Below are 27,337 nucleotides of genomic sequence, written 5' to 3' on the forward strand. Positions count from 1 at the left end.
TTGCTCGAACAAAGTTATTTTCTAATGCTGATTTCTAAAGAATGGAAAAAGATATAAACTTTTTTTTTCCTGCTGAAAGAAGAGAGTCAAATCTTTCTTTTGGAGGGTTCCATGTTTATATAGCAATAGAACAGAATTTTCTGTGGGCCTTGCAAAATCAGTCAAAATCCAGTAAAACGGCCGGGAGCGATGGGGGTTGCTCCCGTGAAAATGGCTGGGAGTGAACGAGTTAATGAATGCTTATGACCGATGTCATTAACTGTCATCCGGCAAATTATGCCACTCCATTTATGTCCAGCTCGGATCTTTTACATCCATTCGAAGTGAGATAATTTGCCGGATGACATAAGCCATAAGCATTCATTAATGCTCATGGCAGTGTCGTGTCATAATTATGATGGTCTTATGACTGTCTTATGGCACCACTGTCAAATAAGGTGTAACCAAATACCATAACTAGCAATTAATGAAACAACTGGAGCAGTAACTGAAGAAATAATTAGCACAGAACATGAATATTAATTGTTATTTTCATCTGTAGTGCTACAGTGCATGCTGGATGACAACAGTCTTGACAGCAGGTGGCAGCAGAGGTTCACTGTCACCTCCAAGGGAGCAGTGATGGCCAAATGAAATTTCTTGAAGCAATGACGCTTTACAACAAATTGCTTCAAAGCTTCATTGTGGTGCAAATGAAGCCAAATGAAGCTTCTTGAAGCCATGACGCTTTGCAGTAAATTGGTTCAAAGCTTCACTGTGGTTCATTTGGTCTTATGACAGTCTTATGATGCCGCTGTCAACTAAAGCTTTACCGGTTATCTTTTGGTGTAAATATCTCATAATGCATTGAAGACAGCTACGTTTATAGTCCAGTGCGGTTTATCTGTGAACAAATACCGTTTTCATGTCAAATATGGTGGGTGGCGGCTTATACTCAGGTGCGCCTTACAGTCGGAAAATTACGGTAATATTATAATGTATGTGTACAGTTGAAGCTGGAGTTTTGAATACACTCTGCAAAAACCCACATTTCATTTATTGTCTCAGAGTCTGAAGTCAAATCACGCCGTTTCAGGTCAGTCAGGATTACCGAAATTATTTCAATTGGTCAAATGCCACAATTTCCTTAGATTGCAAGGCAAGCTCAGCTTCTCCTAAAATGTCAAAAAAAATAAGTGATCAAATGGTTGTGTGTACATGTCATTGGCTAAATATGTGCTACAACGCACTCAACTTTAGATCAGAATCAGTTTATCACTGGTTACGACAATGATTCACGCAGCTTCACAGTGCTTAAAACAGTTTGGACGCTGAGCGTCTATAGACTTGAGAGTGCGTTTTTCCACTGAAGCAAAACGAGACTAGTCATTGGATAAATGCTGGACTTGTCCCGCCCATCGGACGCCCAGCGTCTCAGAGGGTCTATGGGGCAGTGAGCAGGGCTTGGCTGGTCTGGACGCGCAGCTTCTCTGAATGATGGTTAGATGATCTGTCTGACACTGAATCCCTTTTTGATTGACAACGAAATGAGTGAATCAGCGATCTATTTGTGCAAACATCCACGGGAGGATTTTGCAGGTGTAGAGATTTGTCAGACTTCCAGTAATTTGAGTGAGTGGACATTTCCACACATTCCCCTTTGCTGATTAGCAGGGTCAAGTCCATGTTGTGTTTGCGGAAAGGCATGAAAAGTTCAATTGTTTTGTAGTGTTTAGTGTGTGGTGCGCTTGGCCACACACCAGACTGGCAGCTTTCCAACCTCATCTTTGTAGGCAGATGAGGCTGACTGCAGTGGTCTTATCATCAAAGATGGGTAGGTGTGCTATCAAAAGTGAACAGTGAAAACCGGAGAAGGCTCAAGACACAACTCTGATAGAAGTCTGTAGGCTACCAATGTGTAGGTGAGCTGGGTGCCAAACCTGACTGATTGAAGGCAATTCATTAAAAAGTTCTTGATCCAAGTTTTTATGGAAGGGAAGTGGACATTTGTGGTCATAATAATAATTCAGCCACACGGGCAATAGACTTGTGACAAGAATCATTGATCTGTAACCATAAAATGATGTCCTCAAAGGAAGGATCACCCCATGTACATAAACATCTGTCACTCACGTAAATATCCACATCTTCATGAAATTTCGGAGGCATGGCTATCATAAAAACGGGACCACGGACCAAGTTACAATTAGAGAACTGAAATGGGCTACAAAAGCGAAAGAAAGCGTAAAACTAAATACAAATTGACCAGGCATACCTTGACAAGATGCAAGTACTGTGGGGCAAATAAGTATTTAGTTAACCACCAATTGTGCAAGTTCTCCTACTTGAAAAGATTAGAGAGGCCTGTAATTGTCCACATGGGTAAACCTCAACCATGAGGGACAGAATGTGGAAAAAAAAAACAGAAAATCACATTGTTTGATTTTTAAAGAATTTATTTCCAAATTAGAGTGGAAAATAAGTATTTAGTCATATACAAACAAGCAAGATTTCTGGCTGTCAAAGAGGTCTAACCTCTTGTAACGAGGTCAAACGAGGCTCCACTATGGTCAAAACCAAAGAGCTATCCAAGGACACCAGAGATAAAATTGTAGACCTGTACCAGGCTGGAAAGACTGAATCTGCAACAGGTAAAACGCTTGGTGTAAAGAAATCAACTGTGGGAGCAATTATTAGAAAATGGAAGACATACAAGACCACTGATAATCTCCCTCGAACTGGGGCTCCATGGAAGATCTCACCCCGTAATGTTAAAATGATAACAAGAACGGTGAGTAAAAATCCCAGGACCACACATGGGGACCTAGTGAATGACCTACAGAGGGCTGGGACCACAGTAACAAAGGGTACTATCAGTAACACAATGCGCCGCCAGGGACTCAAATCCTGCACTGCCAGACCTGTCCCCCTGCTGAAGAAAGTACACGTCCAGGCCCGTCTGCGGGTCGCTAGAGAGCATTTGGATTATCCAGAAGAGGACTGGGAGAATGTGTTATGGTCAAATGAAAGCAAAATAGAACTTTTTGGTAGAAACACAGGTTCTCGTGTTTTGAGGATAAAGAATACTGAATTGCATCCGAAGAACACCATAACCACTGTGAAGCATGGGGGTAGAAACATCATGCTTTGGGGCTGTTTTTCTGCAAAGGGACCAGGACGACTGATCTGTGTAAAGGAAAGAATGAATGGGGCCATGTTTCGAGAGATTTTGAGTGAAAAGCTCCTTCCATCAGCAAGGGCATTGAAGATGAGACGTGGCTGGGTCTTTCAGCATGACAATGATCCCAAACACACAGCCAGGGGAACAAAGGAGTGGCTTCGTTAGAAGCCTTTCAAGGTCCTGGAGTGGCCTAGCCAGTCTCCAGATCTCAACCCCATAGAAAATCTGTGGAGGGAGTTGAAAGTCCGTGTTGCCCAACGACAGCCCCAAAATATCACTGCTCTAGAGGAGATCTGCATGGAGAAATGGGCCAAAATACCAGCAACAGTGTGTGAAAAACTTGTAAAGAGTTACAGAAAATGTTTGGCCTCTGTTATTGCCAACAAAGGGTACATAACAAGGTATTGAGATGAACTTCTGGTATTGATCAAATACTTAATTTCCGCCATGATTTGAAAATAAATTCTTTAAAAATTGAACAATGTGATTTTCTGTTGTTTTTTTTCTTTCCACATTCTGTCTCTCATGGTTGAGGTTTACCTATGTTGACAATTACAGGCCTCTCTAATATTTTCAAGTGGGAGAACTTGCACAGTTAGTGGTTGACTAAATACTTATTTGCCCCACTGTAGCTGCAAGTAGCTGATTAGTAAACACAGGTCACAGGTCTGAGAAGACAACGGAAAGAAAACAGTATGGGAACTAAAATAAAATCAAATCAACTAAAAAGTGAACAAATACACAGATCATGACAGTCTCTGATCATGAAGCAGTAACTTTAGCTAATAGACATACTGTATGTACATCAAAAAATTTATGTGCCTTTAACCCCAAAATATGGACAGACTTCGCCATCAAACATTAACTCCTTCAGTGTTAAATATTTATTTGCTTTTGAGTTAACGCACAGAGATCTTCCACTTCGTCTTAAAAATGGTGTTTGGAGAGATTCTGAGGACCATTGGAGAATTCGGAGTTTTTCAAAAGATTATCCTTATTGCACTAACCTTTCCCAATTTTCTACTGCCGTCATGTTTTTCTAGTTTTCTTTTTATCCAGTCAGATCCGGATCGACATTGTAACACAGACTGGATTCTCAAGGTTGCGCCTAACCTCACACAGGAAGAGCAGCTAAACCTGACCATTCCTCTGGAGCGGAATGGTTCTTTCAGCAAGTGCCACATGTTTGTTCCGGTGGAATGGGATATTGAAACCATCAGGGAGCATGGGCTTAACAAGACCACAGTATGCCAGAATGGTTGGGTGTACTTCAACACAATGTATGAATCCACAATAGTTACGGATGTAAGTGTTGGTACACATTTTTTAAAAATAATTTTGTTAAGTGTCATTGAAATTCTATAAGTTTTTCCTTGCAGTTTGATCTTGTCTGCGACAAGTCCAACTTGCCCGCTGTTGTCCAGACTATCTTCATGGCTGGTATACTTTCTGGTTCAATCATCTTTGGGCCTATTCTTGAACAGTATGTTACAATTCACTCTTTTTTTTAGTCTGCCCTGTTCAGCTGCTTTGATACAGATGATTGAAAAACTGCTTGATTTGTAAATCATAAAGTGCTGGAACGCACTGTACATATGATAGCCCAGTAATGACGAGTTGGACACAAGTCTAAAAACACACAGATTGGTCTTAAATTCAATATACAATGCCCATTTGCCGTTTTGAGTAACATACAGGACTCCATTTCAGGTAATACACATGTTAAATGTTGATGGCAATAATTTACAAATATTCAAGCTTATGTATATTCATTGCTCACATCAACTCCCATGCAACTTAAAGTAGTGCGTTTACAGTTAGCAATTAATTTCCCAACAGGTTTAAGTTGTAATACGAACAATAACACAAACCTAAATCTCCATCCATCCATCCATCCATCCATCCATCCATCCATCCATCCATCCATCCATCCATCCATCCATCCATCCATCCATCCATCCATCCATCCATCCATCCATCCATCCATCCATCCATCCATCCATCCATCCATCCGGGTCGCGGGGACAACAGCTTTAACAGGGAAGCCCATATTTATTTAGAATTTTATTGAACGATTGGAACACTGACTCATTAACAAATAGTATGCTTAATTGCTTTAATTGGCCAAATCATTCCACAACAGCAGCATGTCAGAACTCTCCACTCTTTGTTTTGGGTTTTACTTTGTGTGCCTGTGGCCGTTCAATGTCTTTTGGCTACCCATTAGCTTACATACAGTGCCTTGCAAAAGTATTCGGCCCCCTTGAATCTTGCAACCTTTCGCCACATTTCAGGCTTCAAACATAAAGATATGAAATTTAATTTTTTTGTCAAGAATTAACAACAAGTGGGACACAATCGTGAAGTGGAACAACATTAATTGGATAATTTAAACTTTTTTAACAAATAAAAAACTGAAAAGTGGGGCGTGCAATATTATTCGGCCCCTTTACTTTCAGTGCAGCAAACTCACTCCAGAAGTTCAGTGAGGATCTCTGAATGATCCAATGTTGTCCTAAATGACCGATGATGATAAATAGAATCCACCTGTGTGTAATCAAGTCTTCGTATAAATGCACCTGCTCTGTGATAATCTCAGGGTTCTGTTTAAAGTGCAGAGAGCATTATGAAAACCAAGGAACACACCAGGCAGGTCCGAGATACTGTTGTGGAGAAGTTTAAAGCCGGATTTGGATACAAAAAGATTTCCCAAGCTTTAAACATCTCAAGGAGCACTGTGCAAGCCATCATATTGAAATGGAAGGAGCATCAGATCACTGCAAATCTACCAAGACCCGGCCGTCCTTCCAAACTTTCTTCTCAAACAAGGAGAAAACTGATCAGAGATGCAGCCAAGAGGCCCATGATCACTCTGGATGAACTGCAGAGATCTACAGCTGAGGTGGGAGAGTCTGTCCATAGGACAACAATCAGTCGTACACTGCACAAATTTGGCCTTTATGGAAGAGTGGCAAGAAGAAAGCCATTTCTCAAAGATATCCATAAAAAGTCTCGTTTAAAGTTTGCCACAAGCCACCTGGGAGACACAACAAACATGTGGAAGAAGGTGCTCTGGTCAGATGAAACCAAAATTGAACTTTTTGGCCACAATGCAAAACGATATGTTTGGCGTAAAAGCAACACAGCTCATCACCCTGAACACACCATCCCCACTATCAAACATGGTGTTGGCAGCATCATGGTTTGGGCCTGCTTTTCTTCAGCAGGGACAGGGAAGATGGTTAAAATTGACGGGAAGATGGATGCAGCCAAATACAGGAACATTCTGGAAGAAAACCTGTTGGTATCTGCACAAGACCTGAGACTGGGACGGAGATTTATCTTCCAACAGGACAATGATCCAAAACATAAAGCCAAATCTACAATGGAATGGTTCAAAAATAAACGTATCCAGGTGTTAGAATGGCCAAGTCAAAGTCCAGACCTGAATCCAATCGAGAATCTGTGGAAAGAGCTGAAGACTGCTGTTCACAAACATTCTCCATCAAACCTCACTGAGCTCGAGCTGTTTTGCAAGGAAGAATGGGCAAGAATGTCAGTCTCTCGATGTGCAAAACTGATAGAAACATACCCCAAGCGACTTGCAGCTGTAATTGGAGCAAAAGGTGGCGCTATAAAGTATTAACGCAAGGGGGCCGAATAATATTGCACGCCCCACTTTTCAGTTTTTTATTTGTTAAAAAAGTTTAAATTATCCAATAAATGTTGTTCCACTTCACGATTGTGTCCCACTTGTTGCTGATTCTTGACAAAAAATTAAAATTTTATATCTTTATGTTTGAAGCCTGAAATGTGGCGAAAGGTTGCAAGGTTCAAGGGGGCCGAATACTTTTGCAAGGCACTGTATATGACTTGACTCACCACTGCCAGACTGACTTTTCTCTTCCGCATACGTCATACCCTATCTCAGGGTTCACTAAATCCGGACCTCGGTGCCACTTTTCGTGTCGTGTTTTCCACGTCTCTTTCCCCTAACACACCTGAATCAAATGATTATGTCATCAGCAACCTCTCCAGAAGCCTGATAATGATCCTGATTATTTTGATTCAGGTGTGTTGGAGGAGGGAGACATGGAAAACACGACAGGAAAAGTGGCAACGAGGTCCGGATTTAGTGAACCCTGTCCTATCGCATCTATTCTCTTAATGGCGACTTAATATTTTTACAGATATGACTGTAAATAATGCAGCAACAGCAGTGACCACACTTGGTGTTGAATGTAAATACTTCATCACTGTGGTGAACTCCAAAATTCAATTATGATATACAATAAGGTGTTGGATCGGTCACAATAAATCACAGAACACAGTAAGGCCAAAATACCCCGGGGTATGACGGACCCGACTTATGCGATTTTGACTTTATGACGCCTGCAATTTAAAAATTTTTTTTTTAAATATTGACTTTTGTTTTGTGATGTATAGTTTCATTATGGCGTGGAACAGGAAGCGAATGCATGTACAGACGCGCCCGCCAACTCCAAACATGCACACACAGAGCAGCCGAGTGGCAGAGGTGACAGCCTGTGCGCACATTTGTTGCTTGTGAAGCATCCAGAAGCGACAGCTGTATATAACCCCTTATGTAATATTTATTGTGTGTTTTCAATTGTGGTCGAATACTTGGGGCGAGTTTATGTGATTGTTTTTGATCATGTGCGGACGCTAACTCATACATGGTAATCGTTTGTTATTGCGGTATCAGCAGCAAATTTGACTTGCTGTTATTGAAGATGAGACTGATTTAATTTAATTTTATTCTAGTTTCATTCTGCAAGTTGTTGATCAGGAGCAACTGAATAAAGTCAGCAAACCACATGGACGTATGACATTGTCATTTCGGAGCTTAGCTCACTGTCTAACTTGGACTTAGTTCAAACGTCTTAGCGACGACCAAGCCCGACGACGGGGGTTGGGGGGTGGGGGGCAACCGGGTATTTTGTCCCGGGCCTCAGGACCATAGGGGCACCTGAATGACCCTTAATTAATTTTACTTTACATTCACATATTTCTTTTTTATTTAAATCATTGTCCGATTAAATATTATGTTCTACTCGATATATAGGCTGCTTAAAAACTTTAACATATTTAATATTTCAAAAATATTTTTTTTCCTTTTTTTGCACAACGCTCTCTCCACCCCTTCTGTCTTAGCAAAGAATGGTTTGACCCCGCTCTGGCGCACTCAAGGCTACACTACGTACGTGCCCTGAAGCGGGAAATTAAAATCTGTCATTGTTATAAACTCTAAACATGGCGAGTTGTCATATATCGGATGCGCGGAAAATAAAAGAGTTAAAGATCATAGAGGTGAATGAGACAAAATGATGAAGTTTTTAAAAGGGGGACAGGAAGCCAGAGAATTAGGGCTAGAGTTTGCTGTGGACGGTGATGTCCTTAAGTGAACAACAGCCGCTAACACTGAATGTTTAGATTCGCGATCACCGTGAACAAAGCCCGATTGGAGTCCGTCACCGGCCGCTAGTAGCCTATTGAGCTGCGGTATGACAAGACATGCTGCTCACGTTGAGCCGAGGAGAGAGAAGGTGATGAGACATCAGGGATATGTTAGTCTGTGTGGAGCAGGTGCGGGAACAGACTCTGGTCCGGCGGCTGGATTTATCTTGGGTTTACAACCCACTGTGTATTGTAGCAAACGCTAATACAAATCCATCACCGAAACAGCACAAAGGAGCAGCAGTGGAACAGCAGAGGAGCCTGTCAGGGAGAGACAGGGAGCTGTCAGGCAGCTCGCAGTCAGAGCTGAGAAGGGGGCGCTACCCGGGTCCCACTCAGCGCAGCAGCCGCAGATCGGTAGGGAGCGTGTGTCAGTCAGTCTGTATTCATTATGAATGCTGTTGTTGTTGTTGATGTCGTTGTTGAATTAGACCAATCTTTTTCTTTACGGTCTGTTAAATTTAACTGTCCAACACTGTGATTGCTTGCAAAGCATTAAAAGTACTGCATATGATGTCGTGACAAGCAAGTGGCAGGGGTGGGGTGGGGGTGGCCTATAATGGTCTCTTGTCCCTGCGCCCCTGCAAGTCTGTTGACAGCCCTGGCGAGGACAGTACAATGACGTATAGGCAAGGCAAGGCAAGGCAAATTTATTTATATAGCACAATTCAACACAAGGCAATTCAAAGTGCTTTACATCACATGAAGATCATAAAAATCACATTTAAATCAACACAACGTAGAAACGAAGACAAAAGATCGCATTTAATCACAGAATAAAAATAAATAAATAAAATAAAAATAAAACAAAAAATACTACTACTAATAATAATTGAAATCAGCAATGGAGATAAAAACAAGAGGAATAGAAAGCAGGTAGATTGAAATATATAGACAGTTATAGATATGCAGTGCTAAACAAAAGCGTTTTTAGCCCTGATTTAAAAGAGCTAACAGTTTGAGCATACTTCAGACGTTCGGGTAACTTGTTCCAGAGGTGAGGAGCATAATAACTAAATGCTGCCTCACCCTGCTTGGTTCTTGTTCTTGGAACATGCAGAAGACCGGTTCCAGACGACCTTAGGGGTCTAGATGTCTCATAGGACTCTAACAAGTCAAGCATGTATTTTGGTCCAAGGCCATTAAGTGTTTTGTAGACGAGCAGTAGTATTTTATAGTCTATCCTTTGACTTACTGGAAGCCAGTGTAGCGATTTCAAAACTGGTGTAATGTGGTCCAGCTTCCTTGTATTTGTGAGGACTCTGGCTGCAGCATTCTGTACCAGCTGCAACTTCCTGACTGATTTTTTATCAAGACCTGTAAATATACCGTTGCAATAGTCCAATCTGCTGAAAATGAATGCATGCATAAGTTTTTCCATGTCTTGTTGAGTCAGAAGCCCCTTAATTCTGGTTATATTTTTTAGGTGGTAATAAGCGGATTTAGTAACAGACTTTAAATGGCTATCAAATTTTAGGTCTGAGTCAATAATTACGCCAAGGTTTCTGACTTGATTTGTAGCTGTAAGTGACATTGTGCTAAGTTGGCTGCTTATCTTTGACCTTTCCTTTATTGGCCCAAAAATGATCAACTCTGTCTTCTGCACATTTAACTGGGGAAAATTCTGGCACATCCATTCATTGATTTGATGAATGCATTTGCTCAGGGTGACTAAGGGACTATAATCATGTGGGGACACAGAAATGTACAGTTGTGTGTCATCTGCATAGGCGTGATAGGAGATGTCATACTGTTCCATTATCTGAGCTAACGGAAGCATATAGATGTTAAATAAGAGTGGTCCAAGAACTGACCCTTGAGGGACTCCACACGTGAATTTGGTTCGTTCTGACTGATGGTTTCCGATTGACACAAAGAAATCCCTATCATGTAAATAGGATATAATACATGTTCTTGGAGAGTTAAAAAAAAAAAAAAAAAGTTTAGAGGTTTTTAAAGGGTTCATTCCGACCTACGTGGAAATCCGTGTTACATTGCCAGCACAGGAATGGAACTCGTTCATAAACCAGGGACTACCTTATATGCTACCCAGAGGCTGCGCTAGACTTTTTCGTTGTCTGTCATTTTGACTGACAGTGTCATAAAAATCCGGTCATAATCTATTTTTACCCGTCACTTACATTTTTAAAATGATAATAATGACATATTCAATAGTATTTAGTTTTCATTCATTTTTAATTAATATTCTGTCCGAACAAGCTTAACAAGAGGCAAACAGACAGCGCAGTGCACCAATCAGCGACGGGCAGACGTGCCGTTAGCAAAGCGACGAGGGCAGGACGAGGGACTTGCGCGCGGAAGTAAACATACGAGGAGAACGGAGTTTATTCAACATGGCTAGCGCGAGACAGACTGTTGTCAATGACTCGTGTCGATGTGTTTTAGCTCATTAAAAACTGAATTTACCGCGGATTGGAACATATTCTCGGCTCTCCCGTTCGCCATCCGTGTTGTTGTAGAGACGACTTTCGGCGCTTAAGAGTGATGTTGCTCGTGAAGAACACGTCACGCAAATAAACAAATCTGATTTGTCGATTGATTTTGTACCTACTCGAGAGGCTGTGTCCCAGACTTTTCTCTCAGTGTTTGTAAAAAGCAGGGAGAACAGTCTGGCCGTGCCAGGCAAACACTTAGTTGCCTTGACATTTTTCCGAGTAAGGCCAACTACGTCATGCATCAAGAGAGACAATAGCTAATTAATTTGCTCACTCGCCACCCTGTGGTCTGGGGTGTGAATTGCAACCTGTCAAAATGACAGATGGACTTCAGTTTTTTCCGTCACCGTTTTAAAAAACCGGTCAACGACGGAAAATATTCGGTTAATGCGACCCCTGATGCTACCTATCTATAAGTAGCATTGCAAGGTCATTAGGACTAACCTTTACTGAGGGGACACTATGTGGGGAGGGATATACCTTATAGTCAATTGGATAAGAAAAGGAAATGTAGGACTGATTTGGGTGTGGCAGGGCAGGGTAAGTGTGAAGGCCGTGCTACCAATGTGTAGTGGCCAAAATAAGTTAAATAAATAAATAAATAAATAAAAGAGCTGAACAAAACCTTGGTGATGTCACTCATCGCGTAGGCTGGCCTCTATTCATTCCCTACTTTTCACTGTCCGGGACGCCACCAGGACAGCGGCAATGTTTCCTGTCAATATGTGGGGTATTTGATCATTGAGCTCACTAACAGTGGTTCGGTATGATTATTGGCAGGTCTATTACATAGAGATCAGAGCACAAAATATTCAAAATCATTAAGAGGGCATTAAAATTGTTTCCAACTTTGTAGAATGGACGAAAACCAGGGTAAATATAAAAAGGTACAGATGTCCTCATGTCTTCTTTCCTCTTGAGCTTTTCCAGACATGAAATTCTGTTGATCAAAACAATATTTAAATGTATAGCCTTTGACTACATGTGTGAATAATATAAAGAGAGAGTAAGCCTCACTTTTTTTTTTTTTTTGTCACTAAGTTTAGGCCGTCTGAAAAACACACAAATACCAGCAGGTGTCCTGGTAATATGCAATATTGTGTCTGGCGCATCTCCAAATTTCTATGTCTACATTGTGGCACAGTTCCTGGTGGGAGTTGGTCTTGCTGGCTATAGGGTTAACTCTACTGTCTTAGGTATGACTAATGGAACCGGTTAGGGCTTCCTTTTTCTTAATCTTATAACCTTCCCAAATAGGATGCATTTTCCTTTGTCATCTAACCATTATATTAACATATATTTATAGCTACAGAGTGGTTAGGGGTCACCAAAAGATCCTACGCCTCCTGTTTGTGCCAAATGTTTGCCGCCCTCGGACAGTGTTTCTTGGCCGGTGTGGTCTATGAAATTCGTAACTGGAGAATAATACAATATGGTTTGGCAGTTGTCTACGTCCTAGTTGTCTTCTACATTTGGTTAGTATAAAATGTTTTGTGTTATTCAACATTTTGGCAGCCAGATTATTCCCACATTTTGCCATTTTACAGGTGGATTCCCGAATCTGTGAGATGGTTGTTGAGTCAAGGAAGAATCGAGGAAGCAGGGAGGTTGATCAGGAAAGTTGCAGCAATAAATAAACGGGAAATACCTGAGAATATGCTGGAAATCGTGGTAAGCTTTGGTTACAATTTCTGCAAAACTTTGGGTTTTACCCCAGAATGGAATGATTTGTTCTCATCCTCCATTATACATTTACAACAGGTAAACGAGAAAGGAGAAAACCAAAGTGGAGCAATGAAAACAATTTTTACCAATGCTATCTTACTGAAATATTTGTTCAGTGTGTGTTTGACATGGTAAGTAAAGTACAATTCCATTTTTCTGCTTTGCCAACTACAGCCCTTAGTAATATGTAACTGCCTGGGATTTAAGTGAGATGGGGATGGAATTGGCTATACCACGGGTTGACAACCTGGTCTTCTGGTGCTGCATGCAGCTCTTGCAACCTTCCGATGCAGCTCAGCTTTAAAACTTCATAAATTAACATTTGATTAAAATGTATTGTGGTACTTACAAGAGGAACTTTATTTTATTCAGCAGAATGAGACAGGTTCATTTTATTTTTTTAACAGAACACTCTTACAGGTAATGTGTTTACCAACTATGTAACGTCACGGTGCCACTTAGAAGGTTTACCCACAAGTCTTTGCGCCATTCACACAAGCTTGTGAGTACACCTTCAGAGTGGCACCATGACTTTACATAATTGGTGAATTCATGACGTGTGTAAGTGTTTTTAGAATTCCATCCATCCTTCCATTATCTTCCGCTTAGTCCGGTGTCGGGTCGCGGGGGCAGCAGCTTTAGCAGGGAAGCCCAGACTTCCCTCTCCCAAGCCACTTCAGCCAGCTCCTCTGGCGGGATTCCAAGATGTTCCCAGGCCAGTCGAGCGACATAGTCTCTCCAGCGTGTCCTGGTTTGTCCCCGGGGCCTCCCGCCGGTGGGACATGCCTGGAACACCTTTCCAGGGAGATGTCCAGGAGGCATCCGAACCAGATGCCCGAGCCACCTCAACTGGCTCCTCTCAATGCGGAGGAGTAGTGGCTCGACACCAAGCCCCTCCCGGATGACCGGGCTTCTCACCCTATCTCTAAGGGAAAGCCCGGACAACCTGCAAAGGAAACTAATTTCGGCCGCTTGTATCCGGGATCTTTTTCTTTCAGTCAAGACCCACAGCTCGTGACCATAGGTGAGGGTAGATCGACCAGTAAATCGAGAGCTTCGCCTTTTGGCTCAGCTTCTTCTTCACCACAACGGACCGGTGCAGCGTCTGCAGTGATGCAGATCCACCTGTCAATCTCCCGCTCCCTCCTACCCTCACTCGTGAACAAGACTCCAAGATACTTGAACTCCTCCACTTAGGGCAGGATCTCATCCTTGACCCGGAAAGGGCATGCCACCCTTTTCTGGCTGAGGATCATGGTCTTGGATTCGGCTGCGAACCGCCCCAGTGAGAGTTGGAGGTCACGGCTTGATGACGCCAACAGTACCACATCATCTGCAAAAAGCAGAGATGCAATGCTGAGGCCACCAAACCGGACACCCTCAACGCTTCGGCTGCGCCTAGAAATTCTGTCCATAAAAATTATGAACAGAGTCGGTGACAAAGGGCAGCCTTGGCGGAGTCGAATCGTCACTGGGAATGAATTCGACTTACTGCCAGAAATGCGGACCAGACTCTGACACCGGTCGTACAGGGACCGAATAGCCCTTACCAAGGGGCTCGGAACCCCGTACTCTCGGAGCACCCTCCACAGGACTCCCCCAGGCACAATGTCAAATGCCTTCTCGAAATCCACAAAACACATGTAGACTGGTTGAGCGAACTCCCATGCCCCCTCGAGGACCCTGCCGAGGGTATAGAGCTGGTCCACTGTTCCACGGCCGGGACGAAAACCACACTGCTCCTCCTGAATCAGAGATTCAACTTCGATGGACCCTCCTCTCTAGCACCCCTGAATAGACTTTACCGGGTAGGCTGAGGAGTGTGATCCCTCTATAATTGGAACACACCCTCCGGTCCATCTTCTTAAAAAGGGGGACCACCACCCCAGTCTGCCAATCCAGAGGCCCTGTCCCCGATGTCCACGCAATGTTGTAGAGGCGTGTCAGCCATGACAGCCCCACAAAATCCAGAGCCTTTAGGAACTCCTTTCCAACCACCTCAGTGACTTCAACCCCATAGATCGGAGAGCCCACCTCGGAGTCCCCAGACCCTGCTTCCTCAAAGGAAGGCGCGTCGGTGGAATTGATGAGGTCTTTGAAGTATTCTCCCCACCGACTCACGGCGTCCCGAGTCGAGGTCAGCAGTGCCCCATCTTCACTATATACAGTGTTAATGGTGCACTGCTTTCCTCTCCGCAGACACCCTTTTTTAGAATTGAGTTGTAAAATAGGAGTGCATGACTTGCGCTCACTAAAGGGAAGCAAAATGTCTTTGTTGAATCTTGTAAGTGCCACATTAGATATAGATACAGTATGTGAACCAGGGCTAACATATTCCACTGGGATGTTGCAATGTAAACTGTTCTCAGTTTTTTCTTTTCCCTTGAAGCTAGGTCGAAATGGCTTGTTGAGTGTTAAAGGTTGTCAACCCCTGGGCTATTGTAATTTGTTTTCCATATGTTGTTTTATCTTTTAAATGGTTTATTACAACCTATTTTATCATACCAACTGCCCTCATGTCTTCATCACTACATGCTAAACATTGGGAGCACTGTTGTCCTGTTGCTACTTTCTTAAAAATAGTCACTAGACTGGTCGGAAGAGTAATTACATTATATCGACAAGTTTCCTAAGTGAAATATGGGCAGCGCCATCTTGGAAAATGTCTACTCTGAACTTCCGGTTTAGAAAGAACAACATGAATTGCGGTTGAAATAAGCAGTGTGTTGACAAAGTTAAAACTGCAAAATCAAACCAGAGGAACCTACGGAATCTCCAAAAAATGGATTCAGCACGACGTAGATGAGACTCCGAGACGTTCAGTGCTATGCGTAAACTATTATCGCTTTGTTGCATTCGTGGACAAAATTATGAAAACCTGTCAGCCTGTGTAGACGATTTATACGCCAGCCACTTGAGTGACCAAAATGAGGTGACATTACATTATAAGCCTGAACGATATATCGTTTAAACATCGCCATCGCGATGTGCGTGTGCGCAATAGTCCCATCGCAAGCACGTGCGATAGTTTTTCTTTTTTTTGATCCACGTACGCCTCACTTTCTGGTCTGCGCACAGCCTCCTACCCTCCCTCTCCCAGCCTTTTGATCCTCTCAGTCACTGCAGCACAATAATGGCTTTGATCTGGCCAAGGAAGCAGACTTCACACAGGCATCTGTCAATCATCGTTTAACTTGTTGAAAGGAAGCCGCGCTGGAATGAATGTGTGTACTGTGGGGACGTTGGAGACATTTAAATGCCAGAAGTGATCATGAGGAGTTTGAAATTTCTACATGTCACTTCAACGGTCACAGCTAAAGTAGATAAACAGAAGCATTTAATAAAGCCAAGCATTTATCTGCTACAGTACTTTATTCTTGTTCAAAAATGATTTGGTTGGACAGTTATGTTTAAAACTTATCATAATTATGAAATTTGAAGTGCTTAAAAACCATTTATTTATATACATTTTTTAAATCACTTTGGGGGGGGGGGGGGGGGGAGTTGGGGGGGGGGCATGTCTTATACTCGGTGACCCAAAAAAAAGTTTACACTGCCATAATACAACTTAAATGCCATGTTTATTCAGTTTAGAATTAGAATTGAATCACAAATTATACATTATTGTAAAGAACATGTACAGTACACTCTATTTTTCAATGTGTCCTCCCTTAAGTGTCACAACAGCCTCCAGGCGCCTGCGGAACACTTCTTTATGTAGGATGCTGTCATCTTTTCCCAAGATCTAACAATGGACCTCTCCAAGGCTGCCACAGAAGTTTGTGGCTTCTTACAGGCACTGTCCTCCACAGTTGCCCATATGCTATAATCCAGGGGATTGAGATCTGGACTCTGGGGTGGCCACATATCACCTTGTCAATCAACTTTTTGGTCCGCACAGATCGGCACTTCCAGACCCAGGTTTTCGTGAGGCTGTTCCAATATCTTTCAGCTTCTTTTTAACTTTGTAGACTGCACATCTGGATATTCTCAGATTTGCTGCAATCTCAGTAGGTGTCAGACCGGCACGCAGCAATTCAGGTACAGCTAAAGTTTTCTTCATTTTCAGCAGAAGCACAGGAATTGTAGAGACGAGAGATTACCAGCTGCATTGAGGGAACTTAATGAATCACTTAAGCATGACAACCTATTTAGATATGTTTCAATGGCTTTTAAACAAGCAGTCAACTGAGTGTAAACTTTTTTTTGGGTCAACCTGTATGTATCTCTTTCCAATGCTAAATCTGAATAAATACATTGGGCAGAAAAAACACACACACAAAAAAAATTTTTTAAATGGGGGGGTGGGCTACTTCGCGGTTTTTCACTTATTGCGGCGGGTTCTGGTCCCCATTAACCGCGAAAAACAAGGGATGACTGTACACTGTGGTGATCTAAAGTCTTTCCAAACAGCTATTTAAGTCATCTTGTGAAAATATCTTGAAAAAAAATATATATATTTTTTTTAATATCGCAATATAATATCGCAATATATCGCAAACCCCCCAAAAATTGCAGCAATAGTTTTTCCCAATATCGTTCAGGCCTACATTACAAATAATATTACATTTGCGGAATGAAAAAGGGCTGACACGGGTTTTGTTGTTACAAGGTACAAGGTATATATATATATATATATATATATATATATATATATATATATATATAAATAATATATAGAAACAAAAAAAGTATGGCATTATTTTTAATTGCAGATATTGATCGCAATAAAACTTTTGGACAACATGATTCCATTTCTTGTTTAATTTAAAAGGATTGGTGCATGAGCAAAACAGGTCAATAAATCATCATTTATAAAATTATTTGAAAAATAGCATACGAGAATGTGATATCAGAGAGCAGAGCTCCGGAGCCTCGCCAAACTTTCACCCGACATTATTGCCTCCAGATGGGCTTTCTCCCGCTGTGTTCGGTAATTCCAGCTCCAATAGCGTATCTTAAAGTTGCTGCAGTTAAAAAGCTCGTAGTTGGATCTCAGGATAGAGCTGACGGTCCGCCAAGAGAAGTGCCACCATCTCCCAGTAAAACGCACGTAGTCTCGATATATGTCCATCAACGTACAGTAAGTGTTGTTGTGAAGCACATCAACATGTCTTCCCTTACCTAACAGCATTTTCCACCCATAAACAAACTATGCATTCACACATGCATCCAGCGTTGACATAATTGTGCCATCCAACACTTACTGATTAGCAACAGGCTAGCAGCCGATACAGTAGTTGTAGTAAATAATACCGTATTAACCCGAATATAAGACGGCCCTGATTATAAATCGACCCCTTCTTTTTCAGGACTCAAGTTTTAAAATAGACTTTTTGAACACCAAATTAATTTTTATACAGAAAATAATTACAGTACATCCGAAACAAGTGATTATAACAATATATTTCAGAGAAAAAGCATGTTATTTTGCCTCATTCAAATCTTAATTTCTGAACATTTAAATATGTAAACTAAAGTGCAATCACATTCGTAAATGAATGGCTTCTGATTTTTGAAATGTAAATAAACCAATCTATTGTGATCAGTGTTGGGAGTAATGCCGTTATAAATAACGCCGTTACGTAACGGCGTTATTTTTTCAGTAACGGGGTAATCTAACTAATTACTTTTTCCATCGTTACAACGCCGTTACCGTTACTGACGGTCAAAAGCGGTGCGTTACTTACTCTGAATAAATTGAAGAAACTACCAGCCGTGTCGAGTCGACTCTCTGCTCTGTTGATTTGTCAACCAAGACTTGAGGTGCGTTCAAGTTAGAGAATAGCGCACGTACTTCTGACTCCAAGCTGTTTGTCCCTGCTCATTCAATTAGACAATGCTTTCCAAAGTTTGGCAACGTTTCTGTGTTTGCTACACCTGATGCTAGCCTCGTTCCCATCTCCCACTGTCAGCCAGCAATAATTCTGCTTCCATCTTGAGGACGGCAGACGCTTTGAAGGTGACGTGAATTGTCGGGAAACGAACCTACCTGAATGCAGCCCCTCAAGAGATGCGATGGAAGTGATTGTGATTGGCTGAGGGTTAGAGTCATGTGTCGTTGTAAGCCAATCAGAGCCGGTGATTTCACAAGCAAACGTAGTGAATGGGTATAATGTCTAGACCAGGGGTCCCCAACGACCGGGCCGCGGACCGGTACCAGTCTGTGGCGCATTTGGTACTGGGCCGCGCAGAAATAATAAATAATTCATTAACGACTGCATTCTGGCCAATTGACTTTGGCCTGTGCCGCTTAACACACCAATATCCCTGTCTACTCTAGATATACAACTACAGGATAGGAGGTCGTCATAGAAATGCATTGATTGGGCTGTTAGCACTAAATCTCGTTTTGTATATCTATGCGCGCTTGGACTCGATAATAACGTAATGACGTAGGTCGTCGCCAATCACATTTCTTCCCGGAAATAATTAGCCCCCACACTAGAATGACTGAATAACAGACGTCTTTGGACGGACTTTTTACAGGGAAAAGGGAACCTGACGAGCCAGAAGATGTGCCTACAACCTTGAAGAAAACAAAATTAATGCTACCTCCCAATCACTAAAGACCCACGAACTGCGAAGGAGTGAATTCGTGACCCGTATGTGAATAAAGCGAGTGATTCGAGCATGTCTGTGCAACAGGAATATCAGCTTGTAGAGATCGCAAATGACGGCGACCTTAAACGTACATTTGAGACAACAACTCTACCGAAGTTCTGGATTAAAGTTGTCAGGGAATGCGCGGGAAGGCAGGTTGTGTGGACCCAAAAGCAGTGAAACAAAAATGCAAGGCAGGAGGCAGTGAACTCAAAAAAACGTTTTAATAATAACTAACAAAAATCACAAAGTTTAAACAAAAGGACTATGGATCAACAAAACTTACGTAAACGGATGGACAGGTACGCGAGGGCTTGGACGGGTCTTGACTTTGGCAAGGACAGACATAGACAATGACGCAACAAGGAGTGACAAGAAACTGGGTCATTATATACGCAGACAAGGGGTAACGAGACGAGGAACAGCTGGGTAACACAGGTGGATGTAGATTGCAGGATACACTGGGAAAACACACACAGGTGAGAGCAATGGGTAATCACAGGGACAAGTCACACTAGGAGAAACCAAACACAAAACCTAACAAAAGTCATTTCGGAATATCCTGACATCGCTAGGAGCGCGCTGAAAACTGTGCTACAATTTCCAACATTGTGTATTTGTGATGCTAGCTTCTCTCACTCTCCGATCTCGGGACCATCTCGTCTCAACGAAACAAACTCAGGCCTCCCACTGATTCAGCGGGTGAGTTGTATTTTTTCCCTGCACTTAACACGACGGGGCTTAAAACAAATGCTATTTTATATTTGCTGTATTTTTCTGCCGCACATTGCCGGTGTTCTGACAAAGTTGGCATGCGCGTAGCGTTAAAAAGGACCGCAAATGCAGCAATTCCAAAGTACACACTACAAACTTTCTTTAAAGAAAGAAATATTAACTTACGTTTGCCATGTTAGGTGCACACAACAACTGCACGTAGCCCTCACACTTAACGACTTGGCCGTGTCGTTAAGCATTAATTTACACCATTTCCGTGTTGCACATGTATGTTTATGATGTAAATAGTTTTTTAGCACCATTGGATAACATTGAGAGTCCAACGGAAAATAAAAGAGGGCTTTTTTCACCGCCACAAAAGCTTTGGGAGCAAAATTTTATAAGGGTGCAAAATTTGACAGGACACCGGTCCGTGAAAAAAAGACCCAAATCACACCGGTCCGTGGTGCAAAAAAGGTTGGGGACCCCTGGTCTAGACCGCGAATATAAGACGACCCCCTCTTTTACAGTCTTATTTCAATGCAAAAAACACCGTCTTATATTCAGGCCAATACGGTATTAAAGATCATCATAATAACAATCATCATCGTAATAACAAGATTAAAGGCAACAAGTCGTTTCATGCGCAAGATTTTAGATTTAGTATTTTTTTGAGCACCAGACACATTAAAATGCACGGATAGGAAAACATACCTTCCATAACACAGCGGCAACATGGCTACAAAAACACCCGGTGTTTGTGGTGGCATGAGCTTGGTTCCACACCTGCCGTCATGAACATGTTGTCCTCCCCTGTCGTGATGATGGCAGATGGATGCGGTATTTCCAAATTGTCTTTTGTAAGGGATTTTGATGAGTAATGTTACTCTAGCTCCACTGTTGTTTTGGATGGAGCAATTCTAAAATGGAAGTTGCAAGCAGACATGCGGAAGTAAAGCGGAAGTACCTCGGATACTTGTCTATACGAATGAATTATTTACGAAAGTGTTTAAGTCGGAAACATTTGTTTTATTGACTTCATGAACATAGCAAGGGCCAGTCAGTGAAGGGAAGTACTTTTGCTAAAGTATTAAGCGTGTACCCATGTGATAGACAATGCTTCACCATATGTTCATTTTGTCCTATAGGTTTTCAGTAAATCTAGGCTACTTTTGTCTTATTCTCAATGTTGGGAAATTTGGTTTGGACATCTTTCTGGTTCAATTTATCTTTGGCATTTCGGAAATACCAGTCCATCTCCTCTGCATTTGGGTGTTGGAACTGCTGGGGAGAAAAATTACCCTCATTTTTACTCTTCTCACTGGTGGGTTTGTTTGCTTCTTGACCCTGGCTTTCTCACAAGGTAATTTACTAATCCCTTACATGAATACTGATATTGTTTTCGAGCAGAGTTGTTTGATTTTACTGTATGTACTCTCATTCTAGAGAGTGCTATCGCTATTACAACTCTTGTCACTGTAGGGAAATTCTTTTTAAATGGGGCCACTTCAGTATGCATGGTCTACTCTCAAGAGCTGTTTCCCACTTCAATCAGGTAAGAAAAATATCAGTGATATGTATATTCTATGTCTCATGAATTAAATAATCAGGTATCAAGTTATTGACCTCTTTATAATTAGATCTACTACTGATGTACAGTGGGGCAAATAAGTATTTAGTCAACCACTAATTGTGCAAGTTCTCCCACTTGAAAATATTACACACACAATGACCCCGCCTTGTCCCAGCTGCCACTGGCGGACTGAATGCACATAGCACTTTAACATCATGCATAGAGCACTTTTTATTTGACAGAAACTTGATATTTTTATTGTAGCACTTTATGTATGTTTTCATATTGTTGTTGGTGTGTTTGTCCTGCAATGCTGATGGTTATGCCTTTTAATTGCTCCTCGGGGATGAATAAAGTGAATTTGAATTGAATTTGAATATTAGAGGGGCCTGTAATTGTCAACATGGGTAAACCTCAACCATGAGAGACAGAATGTGGTATAAAAAAAAAACAGAAAATCACATTGTTTGATTTTTTTTAAAGAATTTATTTGCAAATCATGGTGGAAAATAAGTATTTGGTCAATACCAAAAGTTCATCTCAATACTTTGTTATGTACCCTTTGTTGGAAATAATAGAGGCCAAACGTTTTCTGTAACTCTTCACAAGCTTTTCCCACACTGTTGCTGGTATTTTGGCCCATTCCTCTAGAGCAGTGATGTTTTGGGGCTGTCTTTGGGCAACACGGATTTTGAACCCCCTCCACAGATTTTCTATTGGGTTGAGATCTGGAGACTGGCTAGGCCACTCCAGGACCTTGAAATGTTTCTAACGAAGCCACTCCTTTGTTGCCCTGGCTGTGTGTTTGGGATCATTGTCATGCTGAAAGACTCAGCCACGTCTAATCTTCAATGCCCTTGCTAATGGAAGGAGATTTTCACTCAAAATCTCTCGATACATGGCCCCATTCATTCTTTCCTTTACACAGATCAGTCGTCCCGGTCCCTTTGCAGAAAAACAGCCCCAAAGCATGATATTTCCACCCCCATGCTTCACAGTGGGTATGGTATTCTTTGGATGCAATACATTATTCTTCCTCCTCCAAACACGAGAACCTGTGTTTCTACCAAAAATTATTTATATCTATTTTGGTTTCATCTGACCATAACACATTCTTCCAGTCCTCTTCTGGATCATACAAATGCTCTCTAGCGAACTGCAGACAGGCCTGGATGTGTACTGGCTTCAGCAGGGGGACATGTCTGGCAGTGCAGGATTTGAATCCCTGGCAGCACATTGTGTTACTGATAGTAGCCTTTGTTACTCTGGTCCCAGCTCTCTGTAGGTCATTCACTAGGTCCCCTCCGTGTGGTTCTAGGATTTTTGCTCACCGTTCTTGTTATCATTTTGACGCCACAGGGTGAGATCTTGCATGGAGCCCCAGATCCAGGGAGATTATCACTGGTTTTGTATGTCTTCCATTTTCTAATAATTGCTCCCACGGTTGATTTCTTTACACCAAGCGTTTTACCTATTGCAGATTCAGTCTTCCCAGCCTGGTGCAGGTCTACAATTTTGTCTCTGCTGTCCTTCGACAGTTCTTTGGTCTTGGACATAGTGGATTTTGGAGTGTGACTGACCGAGATTGTGGACAGGTGTCTTTTATACCGATAAAGAGTTAAAAGAAGAGCCATTGATACAGGTAACGAGTGGAGCCTCGTTAGACATCGTTAGAAGAAGTTAGACCTCTTTGACTGCCAGAAATCTTGCTTGTTTGTAGGTGACCAAATACTTATTTTCCACACTAATTTGGAAATAAATTCTTTAAATATCAAACAATGTGATTTTCTGGTTTTTTTCCCCACATTCTGTCTCTCATGGTTAAGGTTTACCCATGTTGACAATTACAGGTCTCTCTAATCTTTTCAAGTCGGAGAACTTGCACAATTGGTGGTTGACTAAATACTTATTTGCCCCGCTGTAGGTGTACTTTAGTTTAGTACATATTTTACCTTGTTTCCATTTTAGATGGTGGCAAAAATATTATAGCTGAACTGTACCACTTGTCCGTTCTCATTTATTTAATATAACTTAACCTAGGTGTGTACTTGGAGCCGTAAGACCTTCTCTGTTAGCCTAAACAGTGACTTACATTTAATACTGGCAAGAAATTATATTAATTTTAGGGCTGTCAAACGATTAAAATTTTTAATCGAGTTAATTACAGCTTAAAAATTAATTAATCGTAATTAATCGCAATTAATCGCAATTCAAACCATCTATAAAATATGCCATATTTTTCTGTAAATTATTGTTGGGATGGAAAGATAAGACACAAGATGGATATATACATTCAACATACGGTACATAAGGACTGTATTTGTTTATTATAACAATAAATCAACAAGATGGCATTAACATTATTAACATTCTGTTAAAGCGATCCATGGATAGAAAGACCTGTAGTTCTTAAAAGAAAAATGTTGGTACAAGTTATAGAAATTTTATATTAAAACCCCTCTTAATGTTCTCGATTTAATAAAATTTGTAAAATTTTCAATCAAAAAATAAACTAGTAGCCCGCCATTGTTGATGTCAATAATTACTTACACAATGCTCATGGGTGCTGAAGCCTATAAAATCAGTCGCACCCAAGCGCCAGCAGAGGGCGACAAAACTCCATAACAACAAGTGAGCGTTTCACTGTACTGTCATTTAAATCTGTCTGAGCGAGACATCTGCGTTAATTGCGTCAAATATTTTAACGTGATTAATTAAAAAATAATAATTAACGCCCGTTAACGCGATAATTTTGACAGCCCTAATTAATATTTGAAATAGTCTAATTATCTTCATTTCACAGTGCATATGTGTTTACTCGGCTTCCCAACATGTGTATCATGTGATTTTTTGGGGGGGTCCAAATTTAAGTTCCTACGTGTTGACATGTCAATTTACTGTATTTTTCAGACTTTACAGTGCCTTGCAAAAGTATTCGGCCCCCTTGAATCTTGCAACCTTTCGCCACATTTCAGGCTTCAAACATAAAGATATGAAATTTAATTTTTTTGTCAAGAATCAACAACAAGTGGGACACAATCGTGAAGTGGAACAACATTTATTGGATAATTTAAACTTTTTTAACAAATAAAAAACTGAAAAGTGGGACGTGCAATATTATTCGGCCCCTTTACTTTCAGTGCAGCAAACTCACTCCAGAAGTTCAGTGAGGATCTCTGAATGATCCAATGTTGTCCTAAATGACCGATGATGATAAATAGAATCCACCTGTGTGTAAGTCTCCGTATAAATGCACCTGCTCTGTGATAGTCTCAGGGTTCTGTTTAAAGTGCAGAGAGCATTATGAAAACCAAGGAACACACCAGGCAGGTCCGAGATACTGTTGTGGAGAAGTTTAAAGCCGGATTTGGATACAAAAAGATTTCCCAAGCTTTAAACATCTCAAGGAGCACTGTGCAAGCCATCATATTGAAATGGAAGGAGCATCAGATCACTGCAAATCTACCAAGACCCGGCCGTCCTTCCAAACTTTCTTCTCAAACAAGGAGAAAACTGATCAGAGATGCAGCCAAGAGGCCCATGATCACTCTGGATGAACTGCAGAGATCTACAGCTGAGGTGGGAGAGTCTGTCCATAGGACAACAATCAGTCGTACACTGCACAAATCTGGCCTTTATGGAAGAGTGGCAAGAAGAAAGCCATTTCTCAAAGATATCCATTAAAAGTCTCGTTTAAAGTTTGCCACAAGCCACCTGGGAGACACACCAAACATGTGGAGGAAGGTGCTCTGGTCAGATGAAACCAAAATTGAACTTTTTGGCCACAATGCAAAACGATATGTTTGGCAACACAGCAACACAGCTCATCACCCTGAACACACCATCCCCACTGTCAAACATGGTGGTGGCAGCATCGTGGTTTGGGCCTGCTTTTCTTCAGCAGGGAGAGGGAAGATGGTTAAAATTGACGGGAAGATGGATGCAGCCAAATACAGGAACATTCTGGAAGAAAACCTGTTGGTATCTGCACAAGACCTGAGACTGGGACGGAGATTTATCTTCCAACAGGACAATGATCCAAAACAAAAAGCCAAATCTACAATGGAATGGTTCAAAAATAAACGTATCCAGGAGTTAGAATGGCCAAGTCAAAGTCCAGACCTGAATCCAATCGAGAATCTGTGGAAAGAGCTGAAGACTGCTGTTCACAAACACTCTCCATCCAACCTCACTGAGCTCGAGCTGTTTTGCAAGGAAGAATGGGCAAGAATGTCAGTCTCTCGATGTGCAAAACTGATAGAAACATACCCCAAGCGACTTGCAGCTGTAATTGGAGCAAAAGGTGGCGCTACAAAGTATTAACGCAAGGGGGCCGAATAATATTGCACGCCCCACTTTTCAGTTTTTTATTTGTTAAAAAAGTTTAAATTATCCAATAAATGTTGTTCCACTTCACGATTGTGTCCCACTTGTTGTTGATTCTTGACAAAAAATTAAAATTTTATATCTTTATGTTTGAAGCCTGAAATGTGGCGAAAGGTTGCAAGGTTCAAGGGGGCCGAATACTTTTGCAAGGCAATGTATAATTGCTGCGCTATCAGTCACTTTATATTGTTGGAAAATTGCATTGACTCGCTGCGCTTAAGTTACAGGTCTAAAATGCTTGGGGACAATATCCCACTCTCCACATCATTTTGTGTGGCCTACAAAAGTGAATGATACACATTGACTTAATTATTCTAGCTAGAATTAAATTTAAATACAATTTTTTTGCAATCTTCAACGAAATATTGAGTATTACAGAAACCAGATATTTACACCCCCTTCCTTTTTTGTTAAAATCAACATTTTCTTAACACTTAAAGCAACATTCTGTAACTTTTCAACATTTATAAAATATTTTCATACTATGTTGACTGACTAGTTGAATGGAACCTCTTTTATATCTTGAGTGGGTCTCTATCGCTTTCACCAGCACTTTTTAACTCTGAGGAGGTTGGCGGGAACCCTGCCACACAAAAAAACTACAAATATACTGACTGCGTTACGGCATACATCACTTCCCCCTTTCCCCATTCATTATAAAGATGGAAGTCGATGCGAACACTTTTGCGCAAATTCTGCAAAGATGGATGGCAGAGCCACAAAAGAGACAAAAAGTTTTGTCCAAGGAGGAGAAAAAAACGGAGGATACCAGAATATTCAAGAATAAACATTGGCCAGGCTTTCACTTGCTGGCATGACCCCGTCAACGCATACAAGTTCGGGTGGGCTGGGGTCGGTTTTGGGGGTGATGGGGGGGTTAGCCATAATAAGCCAAACGGTTGCTAAACATCAGATGTTATTGTTTAGCCACAACTGGATTCAATATTTTATTATTATTCATCCTTCACGCAGCTTCTGGAAACAGAAATGTGGTTTAATCCATCTGCAGGTGACAGGGAGATCATGATTTTATGACACTATGCGGTGCTGGTCCTCATGGGAATCACAGTCTTTCTTTAGGCAGAAAACTACCGCTTTTGTCCACCGGGGCCGCTAAATTGGACCAAAACTGAAAAGTTACCAAGTGTTGTTTTAAAAAATTAAAAGAATACTTTTTTTTTTTTTTAAATTTTAAAAAATACACAAAAATAGATAAAGATTATATTTAATAGTTTGTCTCGT

The 27,337-nt window shown here is 41.4% G+C and overlaps 1 protein-coding gene across 1 annotated transcript in view; it reads left to right on the forward strand.

Moving 5' to 3' along the window:
- The first annotated feature begins 4,093 nt into the window (after positions 1–4,093).
- Positions 4,094–27,337, forward strand: part of LOC130929916 (uncharacterized) — a 36,243-nt gene continuing 12,999 nt past the window's right edge. Inside the window, exons 1-8 of the mRNA XM_057857538.1 lie at positions 4,094–4,465; positions 4,540–4,643; positions 12,136–12,290; positions 12,401–12,569; positions 12,642–12,762; positions 12,856–12,950; positions 21,285–21,499; positions 21,583–21,691. Coding sequence (XP_057713521.1) covers positions 4,094–4,465; positions 4,540–4,643; positions 12,136–12,290; positions 12,401–12,569; positions 12,642–12,762; positions 12,856–12,950; positions 21,285–21,499; positions 21,583–21,691 — 1,340 coding nt within the window. The remainder of the gene's footprint in view (positions 4,466–4,539; positions 4,644–12,135; positions 12,291–12,400; positions 12,570–12,641; positions 12,763–12,855; positions 12,951–21,284; positions 21,500–21,582; positions 21,692–27,337) is intronic.

The sequence above is a fragment of the Corythoichthys intestinalis genome, chromosome 14 (genome assembly GCF_030265065.1).
Source record: "Corythoichthys intestinalis isolate RoL2023-P3 chromosome 14, ASM3026506v1, whole genome shotgun sequence".
Taxonomy (NCBI): domain Eukaryota; kingdom Metazoa; phylum Chordata; class Actinopteri; order Syngnathiformes; family Syngnathidae; genus Corythoichthys; species Corythoichthys intestinalis.